This window comes from Dufourea novaeangliae, unplaced genomic scaffold (genome assembly GCF_001272555.1).
Source record: "Dufourea novaeangliae isolate 0120121106 unplaced genomic scaffold, ASM127255v1 scaffold22, whole genome shotgun sequence".
Classification (NCBI taxonomy): domain Eukaryota; kingdom Metazoa; phylum Arthropoda; class Insecta; order Hymenoptera; family Halictidae; genus Dufourea; species Dufourea novaeangliae.
Genome location: NW_015373898.1, coordinates 924,103 through 947,788, shown reverse-complemented (window position 1 = coordinate 947,788; position 23,686 = coordinate 924,103). Strand labels below are relative to the sequence as shown.

Sequence of the window (23,686 nt, the reverse complement as noted above, 5' to 3'; positions counted from 1 at the left end):
GTCGGTGTTTGCCGGTCCGTAGGGAGTCGAGATCTGCCTCGATTGTGTCTCGCGTCGCGATACTAATAGGCCGCGGCGGTAGTCGCCTAGGGTTACCTCGCTGAAGTCAGGCAGTAACGTCGTAACGACTTACTCGTTACAACGCAATAACAAAATATTTAGTTTTTCAGTGATAAACATCACTATTGAATAAATACATAATATAGAGTGTGTAAAGTAAGATATCAACCATTTCGCGGATATATTAAACACTTAATTTTGAATGACGAGTCTGACCGGTTCTTTTGGGAGCCAGAAAGGATTTACTTTTTTCAGTATGTCTAGGTAATTTCACTATAGTGGTAGGTTTTTATTAATTGTAATTGTTTTCGCTTATAGGATTCGGGTGCTGGTGCGCCAGCAGATGATGACGAAGCGGCGAGGAGTTGCAAAAGGTAAGTGTGTTTAAAGGTGTTTTTTTAACAGAGTTTTTAACCTTAGTAACGCGTTCTACACAAGGAAGATACTATTTTAAGACAATTATATAGCTTACAATTCGCTCTACTCATGCTGCACAGTGGTACGCTTTGAAGAATTCAGTGACATTTTGGTATAAGTTTTGAACCATAAAGGATATCGGAATGCAATTTGCACTGGAACATATTTAAAAATGAGATGATATACTTACGTGGAAAATAAATGTTCAACATTTTGTAACTAAAATAAAAGTTTATTTACACTTATGCACTGACTATTTACAGTATCTATTCTAAATGAATAAACAAAAAAATAAATGCAGCCAAAATTAAACCAAAACACAAAAACGAACGTTTGCTATATATTTGCAAAACAACGTATATATTGGAAGAATACTTAGAGGAAAGTAGGCTTTACGAATAAAAAAAAGTTTAGTCTTGATAGTCCACTGCTTCGGTCTTTCGTTCCAATGGACGTATACGTCCTTTCTCGACTACATGCCCTAAAAATTCTATCCTAGTTTGTAAAAAGCTACACTTCTACCAATTAATGTTTAAACCAAACTGTTCCGTAACGTCCAACATCCTTTTAAGATATTGCAAGCCAATTTCGCGATTCACGGAGGGTGTCACTAAATCATCCATGTAAGTTAAAACAATTTGCCCATTAATTAAGTCCCTAAATATGGCATTTATAAATTTTTGAAAAAGTGCTAGTGAATTGCATAATCCAAATGGCGTATATGAATGCTGTATATTTCCTGCTCTCCGGTTCTACAGGCTCATGAAAGAATTCATTTTTCAAATCTAATGTGCTAAAAATACTAGCACCTTGCAATGCGTCTATTTGATCGTCGATCAATGGGAGAGGATATTGATCCTCGACAACCTTCTGATTCAATTTTCTATAATCCACGCAAAGTTTTGTACTACCATTTTTCTTTTTAATTAGTTCAGAGATAGATTTTAAAACCAGGTGGTGCTCGTTGACCTCACATACACACTCACACATTCCGGTCTTCGCCGGCTGTCGTGTGATGACAGTGTTTACTTCTTTTGTTTCTACTCGGCATCGCGCGATTTCAAATTAACTGCTCCACGAGCACACGCACGCACACGCACACTCATACTCACACCCGTCGCAACTCACACTACACTCGGCCATCCTGATAAATAACATCTGTCCTCAGATGTTCCGGCTGTCTTCACCGTCGTCGGTGGAGTCATCGTCGTCGTCGTTACTCCACGGTTTCATGGAGTTCTGCGGCCGTAGAAGTTATGTAGCGATCGTTTCTTAAGGCCCTTACCACTTCATAAGGTCCTAAGTATTTAGGATATAATTTTAATCCCGGGCCAAATTGTGTCCTACGGATCGCGACCAGCTCTCCCGCCTCGTATCGTTTAGCTTTGGTTTTCTTCTTGTTGAAACTCTTTCGGTTCTCCATTTGGAGCTTGAGAATAGCCTCCTTCGCGCGCCTCCTCAATTCTTTCCGGTCTTCCTGGAACATGCTCTTCCACTCTTCTTCAATAATCGCCCTTATTGACTGATCTTCTTTTATTCTCATCGACACACCGAATAAGAGAGTAAAGGGCGTTGTGCCGATGCTCCTACTTGGCGCGGCGTTCAAGTATTTCTGAACTAACTCTAAATAGCGGTGCCATTCTTCGGGCTTAGGGGCACTCATCTTAGATAATAATGGTATTAGAGTACGATTTACTCTCTCTACTTGTTCGTTTCTCCTCGGTATCCCTGTGGTGATTTTAATGTGTTTTATGTTTTCCTCGCGAAAATACTCCTCGAATGTGTGTGACGTAAAGGCTGTTCCCCTATCCGATATTATTTTACACGGGTTTCCGAATATCAATGCCTGTTTACGTAAATGACCTGAAATTTCGGCGGTATCTGTCGATCTAGTTGCATAAAGCCAAACGAATTTCGAAAAACCGTCTACAACTACGAAAATAAATTTGTATTTTTTCTTTGTCGAGGGCAAAGGGCCAAGATGATCCACGTGATACATGTGTCAGGAAACCTCACCCTTGTCTATGGAATATAACCACCCTTCCTGCTTTCTCCATTTTCTATCCGCGAGAATGCAATCGATGCAGTTACGAATTACTTTCTCGACAGTATTCCTCATTCCCTCGAACCAATAATCTCTTTTCACTAATTTTTCTGTCTTATTTACCGCGAAGTGGCCCTGTTCGTGCGCCTTTCTCACTATTTTTTTCTGCAACGCTCTAGGCACTACCACTAACACGCCACCTCTTTATACAACAAATCATTTCTTATTTCAAACCGAGACGCCTCGTCTTTTCGAACTCTCCCGATAATCGCTCGCACGCTATTGTCCGCGCATTGTGTTTTCTTTAACTTAAATACAATTCCTTCTTCGCCTTCGTTTACAATTAACACTGCAGGTAAAGGGTTACGACTCAAGGCATCCACGTGAGTCATATTCTTACATGAACGATACTCGATTTCATATTGGAATTCTTCGAGAAGCGCCCATCTAGCCACTCTTACACATAAATTCGATTTGTTCATAGTCATTGTGAGTGCGCGACAGTCCGTAACAATTTTAAACCGTATTCCAAGTATACCCGAAATTTACGCAAAGATTTTATAACCGCTAATACCATTGGTCGACCATTCGTGAAGGAATTATCCCGTTTTAATTCTTGAACTAACATAGCAACGCTACTAATAATTTGAGTGTTTGTAATTGGGTAACCAGCTTTATGCATATAAAGTACCCACTGAACTAATTGATTTTCTTCGTCATTTGTTAAAATTGAGGGCGGTCCACTTCGTTTTATCGATGGTATCGGCTCCCTTTTCTCATATAACAATGTGGTTTTAGGAATACCGAATTCACGGCTGACCTTACGTATGGGTACTCCAGATTTTATTTTACATATTGCTTTTCTTAACTCGGTTTCCGTGTATTTCACACGCCTCTGTTCTTTTTTCTTTGCTTTCACCATTGTTATTTTCTAAGGAAAATATATTTACGTTAGTACTTTTTATACTCAGTTGTGAATTCAAATCAAATGTACTCAAAATTCAATAATTAAAAAATTACTTGAGTTCTTTAATCAGGTCTAACAACACCACTTGTAAAATGTTTGAAAATTGGTACAGACCGGTCTTTGACGTAACCTATTTCCGACCAAAATTTTCTGCTACAATAATGAATGAAAATAAATATTTTCTGCTTATTTTGTAATTCTGTATATGAGCCGCTCAGTGCACACATCGATTAACTCCATAAAACGAAAAGTTGAGAAACGCGATGATGTAATGTATATTGTTTTTCAAAATTCCTCTGATAATATGAATTCAAATATATAATGTAGAATGCATAATTGCAGATATAGCTTTCATCTAACGGTATATAAAATTAATAAGAAAGAATAGCCAACAAACAATCGTCAGTAATGTTACAGTTTTTATGTGACTGGTGGAGTTAATCGATTTGGCAACTGAAAAAAGTAATAAAGTTAAATTTAGTCTTTACATTTTTAAGTTTTTTATTACAGAAAAAGTTAGTTATTATACATTTTTATCACAGCTTTTCCATAAAAATGAATGTTGGCAGTTCGGTTATAATATAATTTTTGTAATTAATTCATAGCAGCTTTATGTTAGCGGCATTATTCTTTGGGATGATTCAGCAATATTATAAATAATGTCTTCTTCATCAGCTGTATGCGAGGATTCGTCATTTCGATTTGTTGACAAGTTCTTATAGTAATCGTGTTTAACAGGAGGAATGAATTTTAGCAGGTCCATCATGTCTCTCCATTTTTCCTTTGTCACAGTTCTACCTTTAGGATATAATAAAGGCTGATCTATATTTTTCAAACTTTGCGGTCTACCCACTAAAGATTTTCTTATATTAATGGCTTGAAATTCTGTATCTTCATTATAGTCACATTTGAATTGTATGAGATAGGGTTTGGACCTTTCTAACTTTATCCAGCGTATTTTAAGCCAATTTACTGGAAGCCCTGTGACGGTTACTTTTCTGTTAATGATAGACTGTTCTAAAGGTTTTGTTGACAAAAAATCTTGGTGAGTCATTTGGATTAGATGAAATGGCGCTTTCTTTTTACATGTTTTGATTATATGGTACCAATCATCTGGTGAAAAAATGTTTTGATTTTTTTTCGCACATGACTCAATAATGGCAAAATCTGAGTCATTGGGCAAATAGCTGTGTCCACTTACCAAAAATTTCATGTCAATTGATTCAGCTTTGATTTCCGTGCTTTGAACAAGTTTCAATAAACTTAAGACGGTTTTAATATTTCTGTTTTGCCCGGTACACGAATCCGAATATGTTATTATTTTTTCGAAGTTTGCAGCGTAAGTCTTTATGTACTTTATTAGACAAGATGAAATTTCTTGAGACCCACGAGATCCTTCAGTTTCTGGCCAAACAAACATGTGGCTTATATTTTTATTGAATTCATGACATCCAAAATTATAAACATATAAATTTCGCTTATAATAAGCTACGGATGTGGTCAACTTGGGAAAGGCTAAAGCTTTTTCCAAGTCAAAAGAAAATACGAACAATTTTTCCGATGTTGCCATTCGATCGGCAGCCATTTGACTGCGAGCCCGTTCAGCCTCTTCTAAGTGAGTTTCCTTTTCAATTTTTGCCATCTTAATTCCCTCATCGTCTGAAGATTGAATTTTTATTTGAAAAGCATCACAAGTTTGACACGTATCCTTTGATGGTTGTTTAAAATGTAAATTAAATTTTGTAGAGAACACATTATAGTAATATTTTTCTTTCACTGGTGCTACGTTTTCCTTTTCACATTCTGTGACGTATAGTTCATACATCTTCTTAATATTTAAGTCAGGATTTAAATATTGTCGTCTTGGATTATGAGCTCTGGTGTAGTGACTACTGTAGGCTGGAAATGACTTTATATGCTTTATAACATTTGTATCATCTATTTTATTGCTTGCAACGCGGCCTTTGCGCTTATCAACCAAAGATGTAACTTGTTCTTTAGAACAACAATCGTATATCCGCCCGTCACTCACCTGATAAGTGTCTCTAAAATATTTTTTACAAACGGGAATATCAAGTCTCTCTTTTCGAAAGTAATATGTAAACGAATGTGATCTTCGTTCTTTAGTTTCATTCGTAGGGCGCCTTCTTTTTATTTCGTTAACTTTGATACAACCTCTTAAGAAAATATTTTGGTCAAGTTGACTATGTAAACTATAAAATTCTTTCATGGCAGCCTCTCTCTCATCCGAAATAATTTTTTGATTGCAATTTTGACGGCATCTGCATTGTATATCGACAAATGTTTTTGCAGGTATTAATTTTCCTCCCCTATTCCTGTATGCCAAACCTTTTATCCTGTTATGCTTTTGTAAATTTCGTATCCATTTAACAGGATTACGACTTCTTTTCCTCCCAATCAATGTGTTTGTTGGGTTTGTACTGTTGCAATCCGATGAATCCGAGGAAAACGATAAACGTCTTCTTGGACCAGACTTTCTGTTGATAAATCGTATTGAAGAATCATCACTGCTTTCCTCACTCACATTATTAGTCTCACTCATCTTGATTATAACGGTATAATATTTATTTCTTTAAAAACAATCTGGGAGTAATGTTGAAAAGACTAAGAAGTACACAGTAACATTCAGCGTGCGAGATCACTGCTATACTAACTACCGTTTGCATTGTGCTTCTTTTTATCTGTTTACCGATGCGATTTTGTTACGAATATTATTGAGAGGGAGAGAGCATCTTCGGCTGTTTAAAAACAAATAAGCGTCGATGCACGGCCAGAACAGATACAGCGTTACTGAAACGATTTACATTAGAGTATGGAGTTAATCGAAATGGCTTCTGAAATAAATTACTTATTATTCAATGGCCAAAAAAATTTGCCATTTAACGGTGCTAATCTTTATTATTCAGGAAAGTTATTATAAATATAAAAAGTTATGACTATACCAAGGGCTTTGACACTTAAATTTAAGATTTTTCAAAAAGTGGAGTTAATCGATGTGTGCATTGAGCGGCTCATATATTTCTAGTTAATTTGAGTAAGTTACTGCACGCATTCGTGTATTCTTTTATTATAAGATTTATGAGTTTAATGATATCTGTAGTACAACCTCACCTTATTAGTATCTGTCAACTTTCAGATTAATGACAAAGTCCTAATTTATATGTCAATTTACTTAAAGATGAATGCACGGCTAAAGAATTAACGTATAGAACAATACATGAAATATCTCTAATTATAATTTCCGAACCTTCTGGTTGATATTTTGCTTTCTGTGTTGCAATAAACAATAAGAAATGAATATCAGGTCCCTAATGGGGACATTTATCTTATATTTGGCTTTTTAATGTGTTGTCTTATAATATAGTCAATTTTTTCACTAGTTACCAACTGTGGAAAATGTAAGCTGCTGAGAGCCAACACCGGTCTTTTATCCTTCCACCCACAAAATGCCATAAATTTATTATACCGTACTATCACCTTACCTTTGTGCAAACTTTTTTTTTTTTACCTTTTTGTCGCACGGCATGCCTTTTCTATTAATTCGAACGGTGCCACAAGCATGTGTCTTGTATCTATATAATTCCTTATATACAGTAGGAGAGATGTACCAATTTTCGAGATAAATAATTCGTCCTTCATTTAATAAATTTGTTGATAATACATTACGATAGAACCCGATTTTCCTAGTAATGTCGACTTTTTTCGATCTAATGTGCGCCCACTGTATAATTTCAAATTATACACATATCCAGTCTCTGATTCGTCTAACATAAATGATTTTATACCAAATCTTGTTCGTTTGCTACTAGTATGTCGTTTGAATGAAAGTTTGCCTTTCCACAATAATAAAGTTTCATCAACAACTACATGTTGTCTTGGTTGCTATGCCTTTTGGAAACGGTGTATTATGTTCTCTCATTTGCAGTATCTTTCTGATCTGCACTATCAAAATGCAGGAATCGCAAGATATTGAAAAACTTTTTTTTGACATAATTCGTCTTACAAATACAAAATTATACATTGAATTTGTATTCCAATACATAGATAGTTTTGGTAAGCGAACTATACTCATATATACAATAATGGCAAAAAAAACAATACACATCTTCACTAGAAATATTAAAATACAATCTCGATAAACCTTGTTTGCGGATAAATTTGTTACTTTCCTTTACAATTAATTATTAGAACTAATTAGTTCTATAAGTTCTTCACGAAAGAAAAATGTAAAAATGGAAAGAGAGGAACTATTTTCTGACATACCCGATTCGTATAGTACACCGCTATGTGTATCGGTATAACTAAACACTTGTGGTTCACAATTCACAGTTGTAGTGAGAATATTTCACTTTCTTCGATTTATTAAATTCTTCCACTGTTGCGAGGTGTTCACGAAGATGGTTAAATTAGAATATTTCACGAACGTCGCTTCGCGAAGAATAAATTAATATTATCAGGATATTTGTAATGAATGAATGACACTGGTGTGTCGTGTATAAACTGTATTTAATGAGATCGCACTAGACTGGTGAAGTAGACTCTATTGATGTTGGATGCAGAATGACAAGTTGTCGTAGTACGGAAAATGTCTACAGTTTTATGTTGCTTGAATGGAGTGTTGGATGTATTTGTACATGATCGGTGTTCTGAGTTGGTGTGGGTGTGGCAAAATTTGTCTGTAATTGTGGAAGGGAAAACGATGCGTCTAAACTCCCCTTCTCGAAATAGACCTGGAATTCTTGGAATCGATGGCCAGGAAAAATTGTATAAAAATGCGCGAGGGTCCCGCACGTGTTTTTCAGCTGTCTAAGAACCTCAGGTTATGGTCATCGTCGAAGCCTAACGGCAATTCATAAACAAAAGGTCGCGGGTCGGTCCTTGTTTGGGTGCGCTGATGAAATTTCCTGCCATAAACGCTTCGATGACTATAGACCTCGACAATGGAACGTCATCGTCACTTAAATTATTTCAGTTACTATCCGTATCACTATCGCTATCACTTATAATACGATTTCTTATTCGTCGCATCGTGACCTGCTCTCATGAACAGCTAAATAGGAACTAATTCTCACAACATAGAAGCAAGGTAAGTGACCGCGGAGCAAAAACAGAAGACGGAGATATGTCGTTTGTTACATCGCACGAACGGTATCGCGTCGCGGGATAACACGTCCGTAGCATCGCACAAGGAGCATTACGTCGCGTGATAACTCGTCTGTGACCTTATACCAATAGTATCGGCGTCGCGACGTAATACGTCAGAGGGAACGAAGCGGTTAAGATTCTATATCCAACATCTGTGTATCCTAGTAAAATTCCTAATTCAGCTTTCTTGTCCCACTTAGATTTTCTTTTCTCTTCTGGTACTCGTATAAATACTCTGTTTCCATATAAGCATAAATTTTTGACACACGGCTTTTCTCTATAGAATATTTCATATGGTGCCTTTCTTTCTATTATGTTGGATAGTATTGTTTTTGAGGTATACAGCAGCTTTTACAATTTCTGGTCAACATCTTCTATCTACTTTTGCTTCTGCCAGGGGACATCTTGCCATATCAATTATTGTCCTATTATATGTTTTTGCTGTACCATTTAACTCATGTACATATGGAGGACAAGCACTTATGCAAATTCCCTTTTCTCTTGTAAAGTGATAAATATTTGCATTTAAATATTCTTCACCATTATCACATCTCTGTTTCTTAATCAATTTTCCAGTTAAGTTTTGCACTTCGTTTACATATTCCATAAAACAATTATAGACTTGATCCTTAGATTTTATACAGTACACTTTTGTTAACTTACTGTAATCATCAATAAATGAAAGAAAGTATCTTTCAGCACAGTTACCTATAGTTGTATGTGGTCCATTTATACCAGTATGTACAATGTCAAGTATTTCTTGTGCTTTCCTTCTGTTGTTTTCAAATGGTAAATGTTGCATTTTGTTTTCGATACAAATTGAACAATTTAAATATTCAGTTTCTAATTCCTTGGGTGTTCCATCTAGTAATTCATTTTTACATAAGATATTTAAATGATTAAAATTCACATGTCTAATTGTACAATGTCATTTTTCTTTCAATGTTAGCCCCCTTTTCTTTGTTGAACTTGTTGCATTTGAACATATGCCATTTTTTTTAGCAATAAAACATATAACCCTAATCAGTCTATTTTCCTTATTTGCTACAGCAATCAATTTATTATTTTTATCGTAGATTTTAGTAGTATATCCTTTTAAGACAATTTTATTATCATCAGTCACCATTACATAGCTGATTAAGTTTGCTTCCATTTCTTTTACATAAAGTATATTCTTTATAGTCACCTTTGAACTATTTTTGTACACTGAAAAGAAGGTAGTTATATGTCTAACTTTTGATGCTTGAGGTATACGACCACCTCTTACTTTTACATTGACAGGTGGATTTAGGACGATGAACATGAAAATGTTTATAATATGTTATATGCATCCACTATCAAGTAACTGTTTTATTTGATGATCATCACACATGTTTTCTTCTTTTGTTTCTGTCATATTTACTTCAGTGTTGAAGCAGTTTCCATGGGAAATCTTTTCTCTTCCTTCGTGCCAATTTTGATAATCTCCTTGATAATTTCCAAGTTTTCCTTGATATTTTCCTTGGTTGCCTCTATTTTTGTCACACCTTTGATAGCCTTGATAACTATTTGAATTTATTAGACGACAGTCTTTTCAAATGTGCCTTGGTTTTTCACAGTTAAAACAAGTTTGTCTTCTACTGACTGATGATGATTCAGCTGCAAACACATTTGATTTGGTAATTGTTCCTTTTTTATTGTCAGTTCTATTTTTTTCTTCTATAATTTTAATTTTATTTTATTCATTAAATATTCCACAGTTTTGTCCTGCTCAATTTTTCTTGTTTTGAAACTCTTACATCAGCACTTTTGAGTTCATTAATGGCCTTTTCGAACTAGTCAAAAAAGGTTATTGCTTCACTATAGTTTTTCAATTTTATATTCTCTAAATTGTTTCTGCATACAATTTGTAACGTAGTGGTTTCATTCAAATACATTTCATCAAATTTATTTATAATATCATGTGTTGTTTCTAAGTCACTTATATATTCTAATTGTTTATTAGTAATTGCACTATTGTTGCTTTTATGTCTCTTCCCACACATCTTCTTTATCTGGTGCTAACTTTAATCTTTCAACTACGGTAACACATTCTTTATATTGTAAGAACTTTAGAATCCGTTTTTTCCAGTTGTTATAACCAGATCCGTCGAATATTGAAACCGCTATATTGTCACATTTCATATGTGCCATCTTCAGAATTTTGCGCAGCAATTTTCAAACTTTTCTAATGCAATTATTTTTACTATTCCAGCTTACGGTAAAAACCACGCTCTGCTACCATGTTAAATGAATTACGCATTCACTTTTATGATATACTATATTTATTTATATGTAAATATATGAAAAGTAGATTGAACAGAAATATACCACGTGCACTACATGTCGGAACTTGGAAGTGAACAGAAGTGAACGAAGTGCACAACTGTGAACTGAACAACTCTATCGCAATGAACTTAGCCACACTACACCTGATATAATAACTTTATGTTCCGCTAGGTGTCAGTGATGGAATATGAATATGTGGGGACTTGTTTGTAGTTTTGCGCGCCAATTTTGAAGGTTGAAGTTCGTTACTAGTTTATTGATTATTTTTAGATGTTCAGTTTTTATGTTTAATTTATCGTTGCTAAGTTTTGTAAATAATATTATTAATAAATTGATTATCATTGAATATAGACGTGTCTACCTTATTTTATAAACTGTTAATACTCTACATAAAATGGTGACCCCGACGTGATTGAAACGTTATTAAATACATTTGAAGTTTAATAAGTAAAATATTTTATTTTGGAATTAAATTATAAATTTTATTATGCCTCTATCACGTACACCGGAAAATATAAGATCTGCAGTCAGACATCTTCTAAATTCTATGGATTCTCCAATTGATAATTCAAACACAGTTGAGGATTCTGGTGAAAGAGAAGAAGCAACAGCTCAAGTTCCTTCTCAAGAAGTTGTTCAAGGAAATGGTTATCCAGAAGTCTTGGTAGCAGAATTTCATAAGGTTCGTCTTCCAATATTTTGGAGGAATAAGCTATCACTATGGTTTATTCAGTTGGAAACTGAATATGTAACATTCCGCATTCGGTCTGATGAGACGAAGTATAGAGCTGTTATTCGTCATCTTGATGAACAATCTCTGGCTACAGTTGCAGACATTCTGGAATCTCCTCCCAATAGAGATAAGTATTTAATACTTAAAAATGCACTTATTCAAAGATTAACTGATTCACAAGAGCGTCAGCTTCAAAAATTACTTGGTGGCGTTGAGTTAGGAGTCAGAAAGCCTTCAGTTTTATTACGTGAAATGAAAATTCTGGCCGGAACTAATGCAACAGAACGGCTTCTGAAAACACTTTGGTTGTAACGTTTACCTGCTAGAATTTGTGAATTATTGGTCATTTTGGGAGATGCAAGTCTAGATAAATTAGCTGAGGCTGCTGATAAGGCTTGGGAATTATCTGTACAACCAGAAATTTCTGAAGTTAATATTAACGACAAACAAAATAAATTGTTTGAAAAATTGATATCTCAAGTTGAAGAATTATCTAGACGAGTTGATCGTTTGGATTTTAGAAGTAGATCTCGGGATAAGGATATACATAGCTCAAGAAAATTTAATCATTCGCGTTCTAAGAGTCGTAATGGACATAACTTATGTTATTATCATCGTAAATATGATCAAAAAGCTCATAAATGTATTCCTCCATGCTCAAAAAATGAAACTTTTGTAGCGTCTGTTTGTTCGGAAAACTTCAACAGCTGTCACATATCGGAGTCAAATGTGATGGAAAATTAATTTCTAAGAGACTCCACGTTTGTGATAAGATATCTGGAATTCAATTTCTGATTGATACCGGATCTGATATTTCCTTATTACCTAAAAGATTTAGTCAGAAGAGTGTATCAACCTCATTTCAATTGTATGCTGCGAATGGATCTCCGATTCAGACGTATGGTCTGCGATTTATAGAATTAAATTTTGGATTGAGAAGAGTTTTACGGTGGTACTTTGTTGTTGCGGATGTTATAAGACCAATTCTTCGGGCAGATATTCTGGAACACGATGGAATTTTAGTGGATATTCAAGGGAAACGTCTGCTGGATAAGCAAACGGGACTTTATACTTGTGGTTTCTTACGAAATGTTTCTCATTCAACAGTTTCCACTATAGATCCAGTATCGCCGTATCAACAAGTTTTGGCTGATTTTCCTGATTTAACAAAACCGATCTGTTTTTCGCAATCTCGTGATCATGGAATTGAACATTACATCTTGACTGAAAGACCGCCTGTGGTTAATAAACCAAGACGTCTTACTCCTGAGAAATTGAAAGTTGCTAAAGCAGAATTTCAACACATGTTGGAGCTTGGAATTTGTCGTCCGTCCAGTAGTTCTTGGACATCACCTTTGCATATGGTTCCCAAGAAAGAACCAGGTGTTTGGAGGCCTTGTGGAGATTATAGAGGTCTCAATGCTGTAACAATACCAGACAAATATCCTTTACCGCATATTCTTGATTTTGCGATTGGACTTCATAATAGGAAGATATTTTCGAAGATTGATTTAATGAAGGCATATTATCAAATTCCGGTCAACAAGAATGATATAGCAAAAACGGCAGTTACAACACCTTTTGGACTTTTCGAATTTGTAATTATGCCTTTTGGTTTAAGGAATGCTGCTCGGACATTTCAAAGGATGATTAATCAATTAATACAAAACTTGGAATTCTGTTTCGTTTATTTAGATCACTTCAACCTTCAAAATTGGCGCGCAAAACTACAAACAAGTCCCCACAAATGTACAATGGGCTGGGGGTCACTCGACCCCAGGGCAGTCCTACTTCTGCCGTGTTCTCAATTGGAAGCTTTTCTTTCATGGCTGAGATGGAGGTGGCGAAAGAACGAGCTCAACCATCAGAGCGTAGTGTAAACAAAACAATACTTTATTTTATGATTGCACACACGTGCATTTCACAGCAGTTCTCGTAGCACATGTTACCAGAAAGGAAATGAGAGTGTTAACGCCCGGGGTTTCGGTGTTCCCGGGCAAGTGCTGCTCCTCTGGTCCAAATTAGCATGGACAAGAACCCCTGGTCCACATTAGCATATATCAGAACCACAGACTTTCGCGTCAGCAGAGCCCTCTACTATTCCGTGTCACAATCTATTGTATCAATTGAAATGGTTTTACCATCGACTAGGTATAGGATAGACCTATCATCTTATGGGACTTCGTGTCTCATGTTCTGAAATACCAATAGTGTAAAGAGTCAGGGATTTTCTGTTGCCCTCTACGTTATGAGAATGATGAATTTGGGAACTACGTTAAATCCATTCGAGCTCAACTAGTCTTTCTACAGTGCTGTCGAGTCTAAAGTACGTAATGTTGTTAGATCATGAGTGTTCGGTACGTCGGAAACTCATCGAAGGGACCATGGTCGTGAACGGATTCTCTTCCGCCCGTTCGCTGTAAAGTAGACGTATTAGAAAGGAGTCTTGGGTTCTAGTCCCGACGGACCTATTAGTTTTTCTTCGCGTATGAAAAAGTTATTGCGTTTAATATTGTTTTTATGAATATGTATATGTATTATTATGTACATTTGAATAAATTATTTTATTATTCCATTGTCATGACAACAGTTTAACAGTGACAACGAACGCGTGTATATTTTCAAATACGGGACAAGTAGTATATTTTTATTCTATACTATTACATATAAGTCAGTAATATGTACTAAAAACCTAATCGGAACACAGATTTTTATTACACCACAAACATTGCATAAAAGATATTTCGTTATATTGACATTTGTAATAATTATGGATATAAGAAAAAATCACTGTAACGCTTAAAAAAGTTTTAAAGTTCCATTTATATCATTGTCTTGTGAAAATGTTCATACTTCCAGCAGCATTCATATTCCAATCAAAGAATGTACAGAATGAGGAAAAGGAATCTAAAGTAATTTTCAGTAATTCCATACATCTTTATCTCGAATAATTTTCTAAAACATTCAAAGTACTAGACATTTTTACACTTTGAATCTCATATTGATTTCTAAAACAATCTTCGTTCGATGTAATATAGGACGTGGTTTTATGAGATAGATTCGAAGTTCGCAGCCATTAGCTCGATATTGTCTTCAGTTTACAGAACTTTACCGATGACAATACCGATTGCCCAGGTCTCACCACGAGGAGGTTGCTGCGAGTGGAGGCCCAAGGCAGATAGATGGAATCACAAGTTCTACATCTACCCACCTTTCGCAATAAACCTTGTAAATAACTTAAATCTTAACTACGTAATACTATCGGTACTAAAATCCCTCGGCGGATGACTTCTTTCTTGAGCCTAAACCTATAAAAAACTAAATTCCCTCGTCGGTTGTCTTCGTTCTTCAGCTTAGAACTAATATTATCTTAATATTCTAATTAATACGAATTAATGCTCTTAATACAAAATAACTTAAACTAAACGCAACGTAGTCGCTAATACTCAAACGAAAGAGATAGACGGAATGGAAAAAGTTCCATCGATCATTTCGTTTACGCACCTAATATTCTATATACCAAGCAGTTATTAAGTCTACGATGAACTACGCGTTAAACTACAGTATGAACAAGTATCGCGATGAAAGTGTTGTCGCCAGAACCTGGTTTAAGAAAATAGGAAAGACGGGCGACACCTCGCTAACCCGGATCCATCTTTTACTGTCATGGAGCTTTGGGCTGGTCACCTGCGTACCAGACCCGAACCAAAAGAGTACACAAGCATGGTAGTGCAAGCGAGATTCTCTGTTAAACAGAGTCCGTTTACGGAGCAGCCTCCCGACTACTCCGTACCCTGGCACGCACGAGCCTTTCTCCAAATCCTACTTACCAGGCAAAGACTAAACACGTCCGATATCTGGCTTCTCAATAGAAACCAGAGGGATCGGCAAACAGTCTTAGTGTACAGACCCACTGCCCGTACCCCAAGTCTGTGTAGAGAATCAACGAGCAAAATGAATTAATAATAACTTGGTATGCACAATGGATGGTCACAATTTAAGTCTATTAATAGATAGACTAAAATTAATAATAAACGATGTGATGATGAATATGAATATAACAATGAATATCGAATTATGATTTAAGTTTAACTTACAGTAACTTAACGCAGTGGTAGACGCACGCTTTGAAGATGTAGACGTTGATCGATGTCTTCTTTCGATGGAATAACTGTTTGGAAAAATATTTTTCATTATACAATACACATAGAATACATAATATGCACAGTAAATAAATCACAGTACATAAGAAAATAAATATCGAAGCCAATCGTTCTCGAACATCTGTAACATACAAGGGATTAGTAACAAGCGAGGGGACACAACGATATGCACAATAAATAGATTAATAATATGCACAGTAAATAAATCACAGTATAGAAATCACAGTGAATAAATCACAATAAATGAATCACAGTACATAAGAAGATAAATATCGAAGCCAATGGTTCTCGAACATCTGTAACATACAAGGGATTAGTAACAAGAGAGGGGACACAACAATATGCACAGTAAATAGAGTAATAATATGCACAGTAAATAAATTAACAATATGCACAGTAAATAACAGGTTCCTTTATACGGTGGTTGTCGAATGCCTGCAACACACAATGGGTTAGTAACAAGAGAAAGGACGAGTATGAGACGCGCGCCCACCCTCCGCGACGGCTCACGAGAAAGTGAGGAAGCTAACGCCGTTATGTATTGGGCGTACGTAGGTTATTACGCAACAGCTAGTTTCTTTGTTACGTTTGTTCGAGTTGAATTGTTTTTGCCGGCTTGAACGACCTTCCTCCTTGAACGACCCAAACACCCGATGGTACGGCCAGGTACGACCATGGTACACCGCGTACACGGCTAGGTCAATAAACTGTGTGACGCAACGTCATTAGCGCGTTGGACCGACGGAGAGCACCGATACCGCGACACGCTCTACCCTCTACCGTACTCTTTCGCTCGCACACCTCCCCCCATAGACCACCGAAATTCCTCGGCACGCATCAACACCGACGGAGAGCACCGATACCGCGGCTCGCTCTCTCCCATTCTCCCGCTCCGACCATCTTCGGCATCGTTCGGTACGCGTCGACACCGACGGAGAGCACCGATACCGCGATTCGCTCTACCACTCTCGTTTCTTTATAATGTTCATATTCCCCAAATAAATATCATTTCTAACTACTTTGTTTAAGCGACATGTTCCTTTTAAAGATTTAGCTCTCCAGTATAAATTCCTAAGACCGTTATTTATTATTCATTTCATATCGTTAAATACGATTTTTCTCACAGGATACCGATTTCTATTACAGTATCACAAAATAATTGCAAATATGAAACTTCTTCACCTCTTTTTGAACATTCTAATTTCATAGCCCTAAACTGGGTACCTGAAAGTATTTCATTGAATTTGTGTAAAAGATTTTACTACTTCCTAAAAGACTCCGTGTGATATTTGATAGCCTAAAAAACAATGTGCCGATACAGGGTTTCGATTTATTTACGAAACTAATCTGACCAGTTGCTGCATTCTTTGACACTAATTTTCAAGAAAATAAAACTTCTGCATTTCACTTAATTTGAGAGACACGTACCTGAATATTAACATATGTTCATTATTTAATTACTTGCAATATACCAAATTTTTGTAAGTAAATAACGTGTAAGTAAATTCATATATAAAAATTTACCAATTGCCAGAAAGTAATTGTTCGTGCGTATTAAGATTCTTGCAATAGGCAGTAAAACTTATTCATACTCCCATATATTCTCCCACATGTAGATTTGATAAAATATTTATAAAACTATAATACTTATAATTGTCTTGTATTTAAGTGAAAAAATATATACTTTTCCGTTTCATGTTTTATGACTCTCGTATTTATCCCTTAACCTTAAACTGAAGCATCGGATATTTTTATTCCTGTCAAATCATATAGATACGCGCAATATGAATGGAATATATAACACTTCATTTGTGCTAATAATACTCAGAATTCATGCTTTATCGGTAACGTCGGGTATTGACACTAAAATGGTAAGGGGGCTTCTGACGCCCTCAAAGCATGGAACAGAAAATTACATTGCATGTTAGGTCTATTCTTATATATCGTCTGTGGTTTTACATCATAGCGCTATGGGCGATGGAAATTAAAATCAGAAGTACTGATACGCATTTATTTTGAGTAATGAAAAACGTTTCATTCATCGTTACCTTATCTTTTTATGTATATACTGAGTTGGATTTAAGTAACTTGGTCTTTATTACACATCCGCAAAACTATTATTACCGTTCTGATTTTCCAAATCACTCCATCCACTCATTCGATGTTCTAAGACACATTGAAATATTGTATATACATGTACAAACAATGCAATATATACATACATACATAAGTAATACAATCCAATGACTTTTAATATGCTATTACGAACACGTATATCTTTGTATTGTTCCATAAATTTAAACGAACAATATATTTTTTAGTTTACAATGACAAATATATTCATTATATACGAAAATCTATTATTTGTTATTTTACATTATTATTTTAAATAACCAAATATTTGGCAAATAAATCATTTAGAAATAATTTATTTCTGAAATAAGATTTTGGAATTTATTTGCATACATTCTTATTTTCAAATAAACTTATCTGTTATTTTATTTGGAATAAATATTGGCTCTTTTTATTTGTAGTTTTCATTTCAAATCAAAAGTACCCAAACCTGCTTTATATATAGTGAGAAGACCTTTTTTTAATACGTTTACAACGAACGGACAGAGGAGAATCCGTTCACGATCATGGTCCCTTCGATGATTTTCCGACATACCGAACACTCATGATCTGATAACATTACGTACTTTAGACTCGACAGCACTGTAGAAGTTAGACTAGTTCAGCTCGAATGGATTGAACGTAGTTCCCAAATTCACCGTTCTCATAACGTAGGGGGCAACAGAAAATCCCTGACCTTTTACACTATCAGTATTTCAGAACATGAGACACGAAGTCCCATAAGATGATAGGTCTATTCTATACCTCGTCGGTGACAATACTTAGCAGACAATACTTGCCTAATACATTGAAAATTTCAGATTGATTGATGCATTTGTTCATAAGTGACGACCATAACTGTGACTGAACCTATAATTTCTTAACACACCGTATCTCAAAAGTTTATGAGTATTTGACCTTACAATGGGGTATTTTTGTAAAGAGTACTTACTCACCTACGCGTTTCGCTGTCATATTTGGTAGTAGTACTATTATTCCAATTCCGATGTAAGCTATGTACATACTTCTTTTCAGATATAGAAAAGTAAAGGACTACTAACATCGTATATGCATGGAACAGTTGAAACGGTTGGCGGAAGCGCGAAATATATCATTAACAAAAAAATCGAATTTTAAAAATGCTTCTCAAATTAATATCTTCCAAGCTTTTATTTTAGTAGGAGAATACAAACTGAAATTACACAATAATTAAAAATAAAAACTAAAATCGTCGTATCGGGATTCGAACAGGGATTCGGACGGGGTCTTCATCATGAGCGCGGAGAGAAATCATGCTGCTCTCGGTGTTTAGGTTGCTTGGGATTTTTGGCCTGGCTTGGGTCACTCGGCCGTCGCGTCGTAAATATGTGACGTAGGACTTTTGCCGAGAACACCCGAATCAGAGTGCACACAGAAAGGAAGAAAATGCTTGTGTTGGGAGACGCCGAGTAGGGCATGGTGGGGCAGAGCTCACGGACATGGTGGAATATACTTGTGTGGTATACGGAAGGCATGGAGAGGGTAAGCGCTCGCGCGTTATCCCACGTTGTGGCATCACTGTCACTGACTTCAGTCTTCAGTTGCCTCGTGTACCTCGGACCGCGAGTATCCGTTTTGTTTTGTGCCTGTGTTCCACTCTGTTACTTCTACTCGTCGGCCACGTTGCTTGGCAGTGTCCTTTTTATCGAAATCGGATTATTGTTGCAGCAATCTAATTTTTTAGTGAGCTGTGGTTTTAATTCTGCATTACCGACGGAGCGAGTGCTCGAAGCCAGTTTTCGCCTAGTGTTTGAGTACCGTTCGAGATTTTAGGAGAAAGTGTAAAATGTTGGAGGCAACGGTATCCATAGGTATTGTGTATATGGGATTTGTGAGCGGTGGAGCCAGTGTATTGTAGTGGATAGATTTGGCGAATGACCGAATCTTGTGTTCTAAAGTGACTCGTGAGAAGAGATTTATTCTCGCGGGCCTCTTGCATGCGTCGACTTCATGGTCTTCGAGAGCGTTGAAAGGCGGAACCCGGGGTTCCTCCGCGAAGACGCTAGACATGGTTACATCCAATACATCAGGTACAGTTTTTCGTCCTTTTCTAGAAATACTGAGAATCACGGGAGTGCAGAAGTGTGTAGTTTCTTTATAAACACGGGAACGCGCTCGTGCAATTGCCATGCGCAGGCTGCATCAATGCGAATAGAATAATGTGTCATAAAACAGGCGTCTAGTGCGTATTGTTCTCGGGAAAGAAGAATGTTTGAAGAAATATCGACACTTAAGTGGTCTATCGATGGTGACTGGAACTGTTTAAAGAGGATTTCTACTGTTTTGTCGAAATTTGTCAGAACTGGCGGTTTACCGTACACTGATATGCCAAAACGATTTCGGTTAGAGAAAAAAGTGACGTAAGGAAAGTGTCTCCTACCACTTGGTTTCGAAAGTTTCTGAAATTTATGCCTAATTAAAATTCCTCTTAACATTTATTTCAGTACTTGAATTAAATTTACCAAGTGGTAGGAGGCCCTTACTCCTACGCCACTTTTTCCCCTAGCGGAAGCAGAGTTTACTCGCAAGGGTACATTATTTATTTGATGCAGCTGATTATTTGCCTATACATACTATTGTGTCAGTGTCAGGCACTGAATCGCTGGTCGGATACGTGTGTACGATAATGACGCTTAATTTTGTACAACACCGCGATCTTTCTTTTGCGTCAATCACGCTACTTTTAGAAGTACTTCTACCATTGAATTGAAAGGTGTTGCTGACTTATTTACATTGTTGACACGTTACACTTCAGCATATCAGTATTAATATTTTCAAGAATTTTATACAACTTTGTCAAATACAAAAAGGACATATACGTTACATATAAGACTATCACGATACTTTTTCAATGTTTTCATCGTTCGATATTTTGAATATTCTTTGTACATATAAACGTGGTGATATTCATTCGAATTACAAATTAGTTGCTAATAGATTATATTGATATATATTAAAATATTTCGTTCATAATTGAAAACAAGCTTAAGAGGCACCCGGTATATTTCCACACACGCATAAAGATTTAATAATTTTTGTTAATTATGCATTTGTAGTATTTATGTGCATGCAGAATTCAACAAAATAAATGCCTTGATGTAGATTCAGTAAAATTGAAATTTTGTTTTCAAATTGATAGTTTCTGACAAAAAATATAATTTTTTCCTAATTCTCTGTTTCTTATAATAATCTAAAGAAACTCAAATCCATGCGATATTTCAAATTATCCAAAGAATATATATATGCATCTATTGAATAAAGTATCTAACATGTTGTGGAAAAGTAAACAACTGAATGAGAAGACGACACACAAAATGACAACTACTTTGTAAAAGACAAGCGATTTTTATATCTACACATATGCTTTCATTGAGTAGACGTAACTCGCACCAAAAGCAGGGTTTCGAAGATTCTCTCTTTTATACATTAATTTTAATTTTTATTATTCAAGAGCTTGTAATGTTTAAGAGCATATTGTACAATTCTTATAAAGTACATAGAACAGTATATATGTATAAAGTTCACTACTGACTTTATTGAGAAACTGTTTAACTCATTACAAAGCCTAAGAATCAAAATATACATGTTATTTGGTTGCCCATTTATTGTAGGTTATATTCCTTTTTGTAATATTAATCAGGTTTATAGGGTGAAAGAGCCAGAAGTCGACCACTTAAAGTTAAACTTGAATTAAAAGTATTTAAAAAAATAAATAATGAATGCTATAAAATATATAAAATGCATTAAAGTACTTCAGACTGCATTATATTTAGCACTAATATTTTTTTGTTAGTATAAAAGTTCGGAAAAAAAAAGTAAATAGCGTTAAAAATAGTGCCCGAATTGCTTTAATAGTCGACCTCATAACTCTAGAAGTCGACCGTTTCATAGCTATCTAGTAATCGACCGCGTAACTCTAAAACTCGACCATTCCGTAGCTAGTAGTCGACCACCTTCTTTGAAAATGAAATTCAAACCACGATTTGTTTACTTTTAAATATAATTTGCAACAACCGCAAATAATAATAACGAGAATAACTGCATATTTAAAATTGCTCAAATTACATTTTAAAATTAGCTTCTTTTACAAACATTATAAAAATTATTTTTTTTCAAATGTAAACTAAGTTAAAATAAATTTGTGTTTCTATGGTAGGATACAATATGAAATCATAAGTTTTTAAAATAGTTTTATTCTATAAAATTACAAAAATATTAGCATCTTATTTAAACATGGGTATTTTTCATGTCTAAAATCTTTCTTGTTTTAATGTTACAGTTTTCTCCATCGCCTTTTTATGTTCTACTATTTTCGTCAACTTTTCTGCTTGTTTTTTGAACCTTTCCTCTTTTTCTTTCAAGTTTTGTTTGTTCTATAGCTTCTTTTCCTAGTCAGCTAAACCTGCAAAGCCAAATTTTGTCCAATGCCTGTTATAAAGTTATGGCTACAAGTTTGATGCAAGATTTGCTCTACACAACTTGCGCACACATTGATAGCAATGTAGGTAGCAAATTGGCATTAACATATGTATCAAATTGGCTTGTGCAAACATTGTTCTGGTTTTGCTCTCAATTTGGCATAGGTCATGTTGCAAGAATTTCTGCTAATTTGCTTTACCATTTTGTCAGCTGGTGTTGCCTGCAAAACCCAAGTCAAATGCGGACACAGATGGCTATGGTTTTTTAGACAACTTTTGTCATTTATTGCTGGCAATTTGCTTGAAACTTGTACACAACTGGTTACTAGAGTTGGCTACATTTTGCTTTTAATAAAAATCTCACCTTTCTGCCAATGACACTGCACTAGGCAGTTTTGTTTTTGGAGATCGCTTTCTTTTCTTTTGAATTGGAGCCGAATAAAACAAATCGTGCTCGAAGGTTTCATTAAGAGTTCATTGGATTATAGGATTATTACATGCAGAAGTACCCGGATTTATTAGTGAAAGTGACATGTTATTACCTTCTATACTAATATCCAAGGGAGAATGTAAAGTGAGGCAAACATTATAAAAGATAGGATAATCATTTTTCAGAATTATTTAGAGTTTTAAAGTTTCTGTAATACCTATGAGAAAAGAAAGTTTTCTTTTATTTTATAAAAATTTGTCTTTTAAATACCTACTAATTGCAATTTTTTTACTGCATTATGTTTGAATTTTTTAAACATTTAAGTAAACAATCAAGAAGTAATTAAAGTAAACAAGTTTCTTCGTTAAAGATTAATTCTCTTTTCTTACGTTGAAATATATACAGGGTGTAACAAAAATGTTGCAGATCCTTGAAAGGGAACATTTTTGTTACTCACAGTACAAATTATTAAAAATCCAGTTTAAAAAATTTAACGGTGTAATAGAAATGAGCTGGATAAGGAATGATAGTAATATCAGATATTGGAGTAGAATTAAAAATGGTATTGTCACACATGCTGGAACTAGGACTTTATACAGTAACCATGCAAACATCAATAGTGGAATGATTGGAAAGGACTGTAAAAAAATATTTTAGTAAGTAGGTACAATAATTATATTAGAGTCGGTTTAAAATAAATTTTTATTGATATACCACATTCTATTTTGTTGCTCTGAAAATCATATTGAAGAGTTACATCGAGAGGTCTGTCATCGAGTAAAGTACTCACTGTATTATTATAATCTAAACTTAATTCATTACTTTCTAAA

The 23,686-nt window shown here is 35.2% G+C and overlaps 1 protein-coding gene across 1 annotated transcript in view; it reads left to right on the top strand.

Moving 5' to 3' along the window:
* LOC107193395 (protein phosphatase Slingshot) overlaps positions 1 to 23,686 on the top strand; it is a 116,423-nt gene that overhangs the window by 3,722 nt on the left and 89,015 nt on the right. Inside the window, exon 3 of the mRNA XM_015582835.1 lies at positions 379 to 434. Within this exon, the coding sequence (XP_015438321.1) occupies positions 379 to 434 (56 nt within the window). The remainder of the gene's footprint in view (positions 1 to 378; positions 435 to 23,686) is intronic.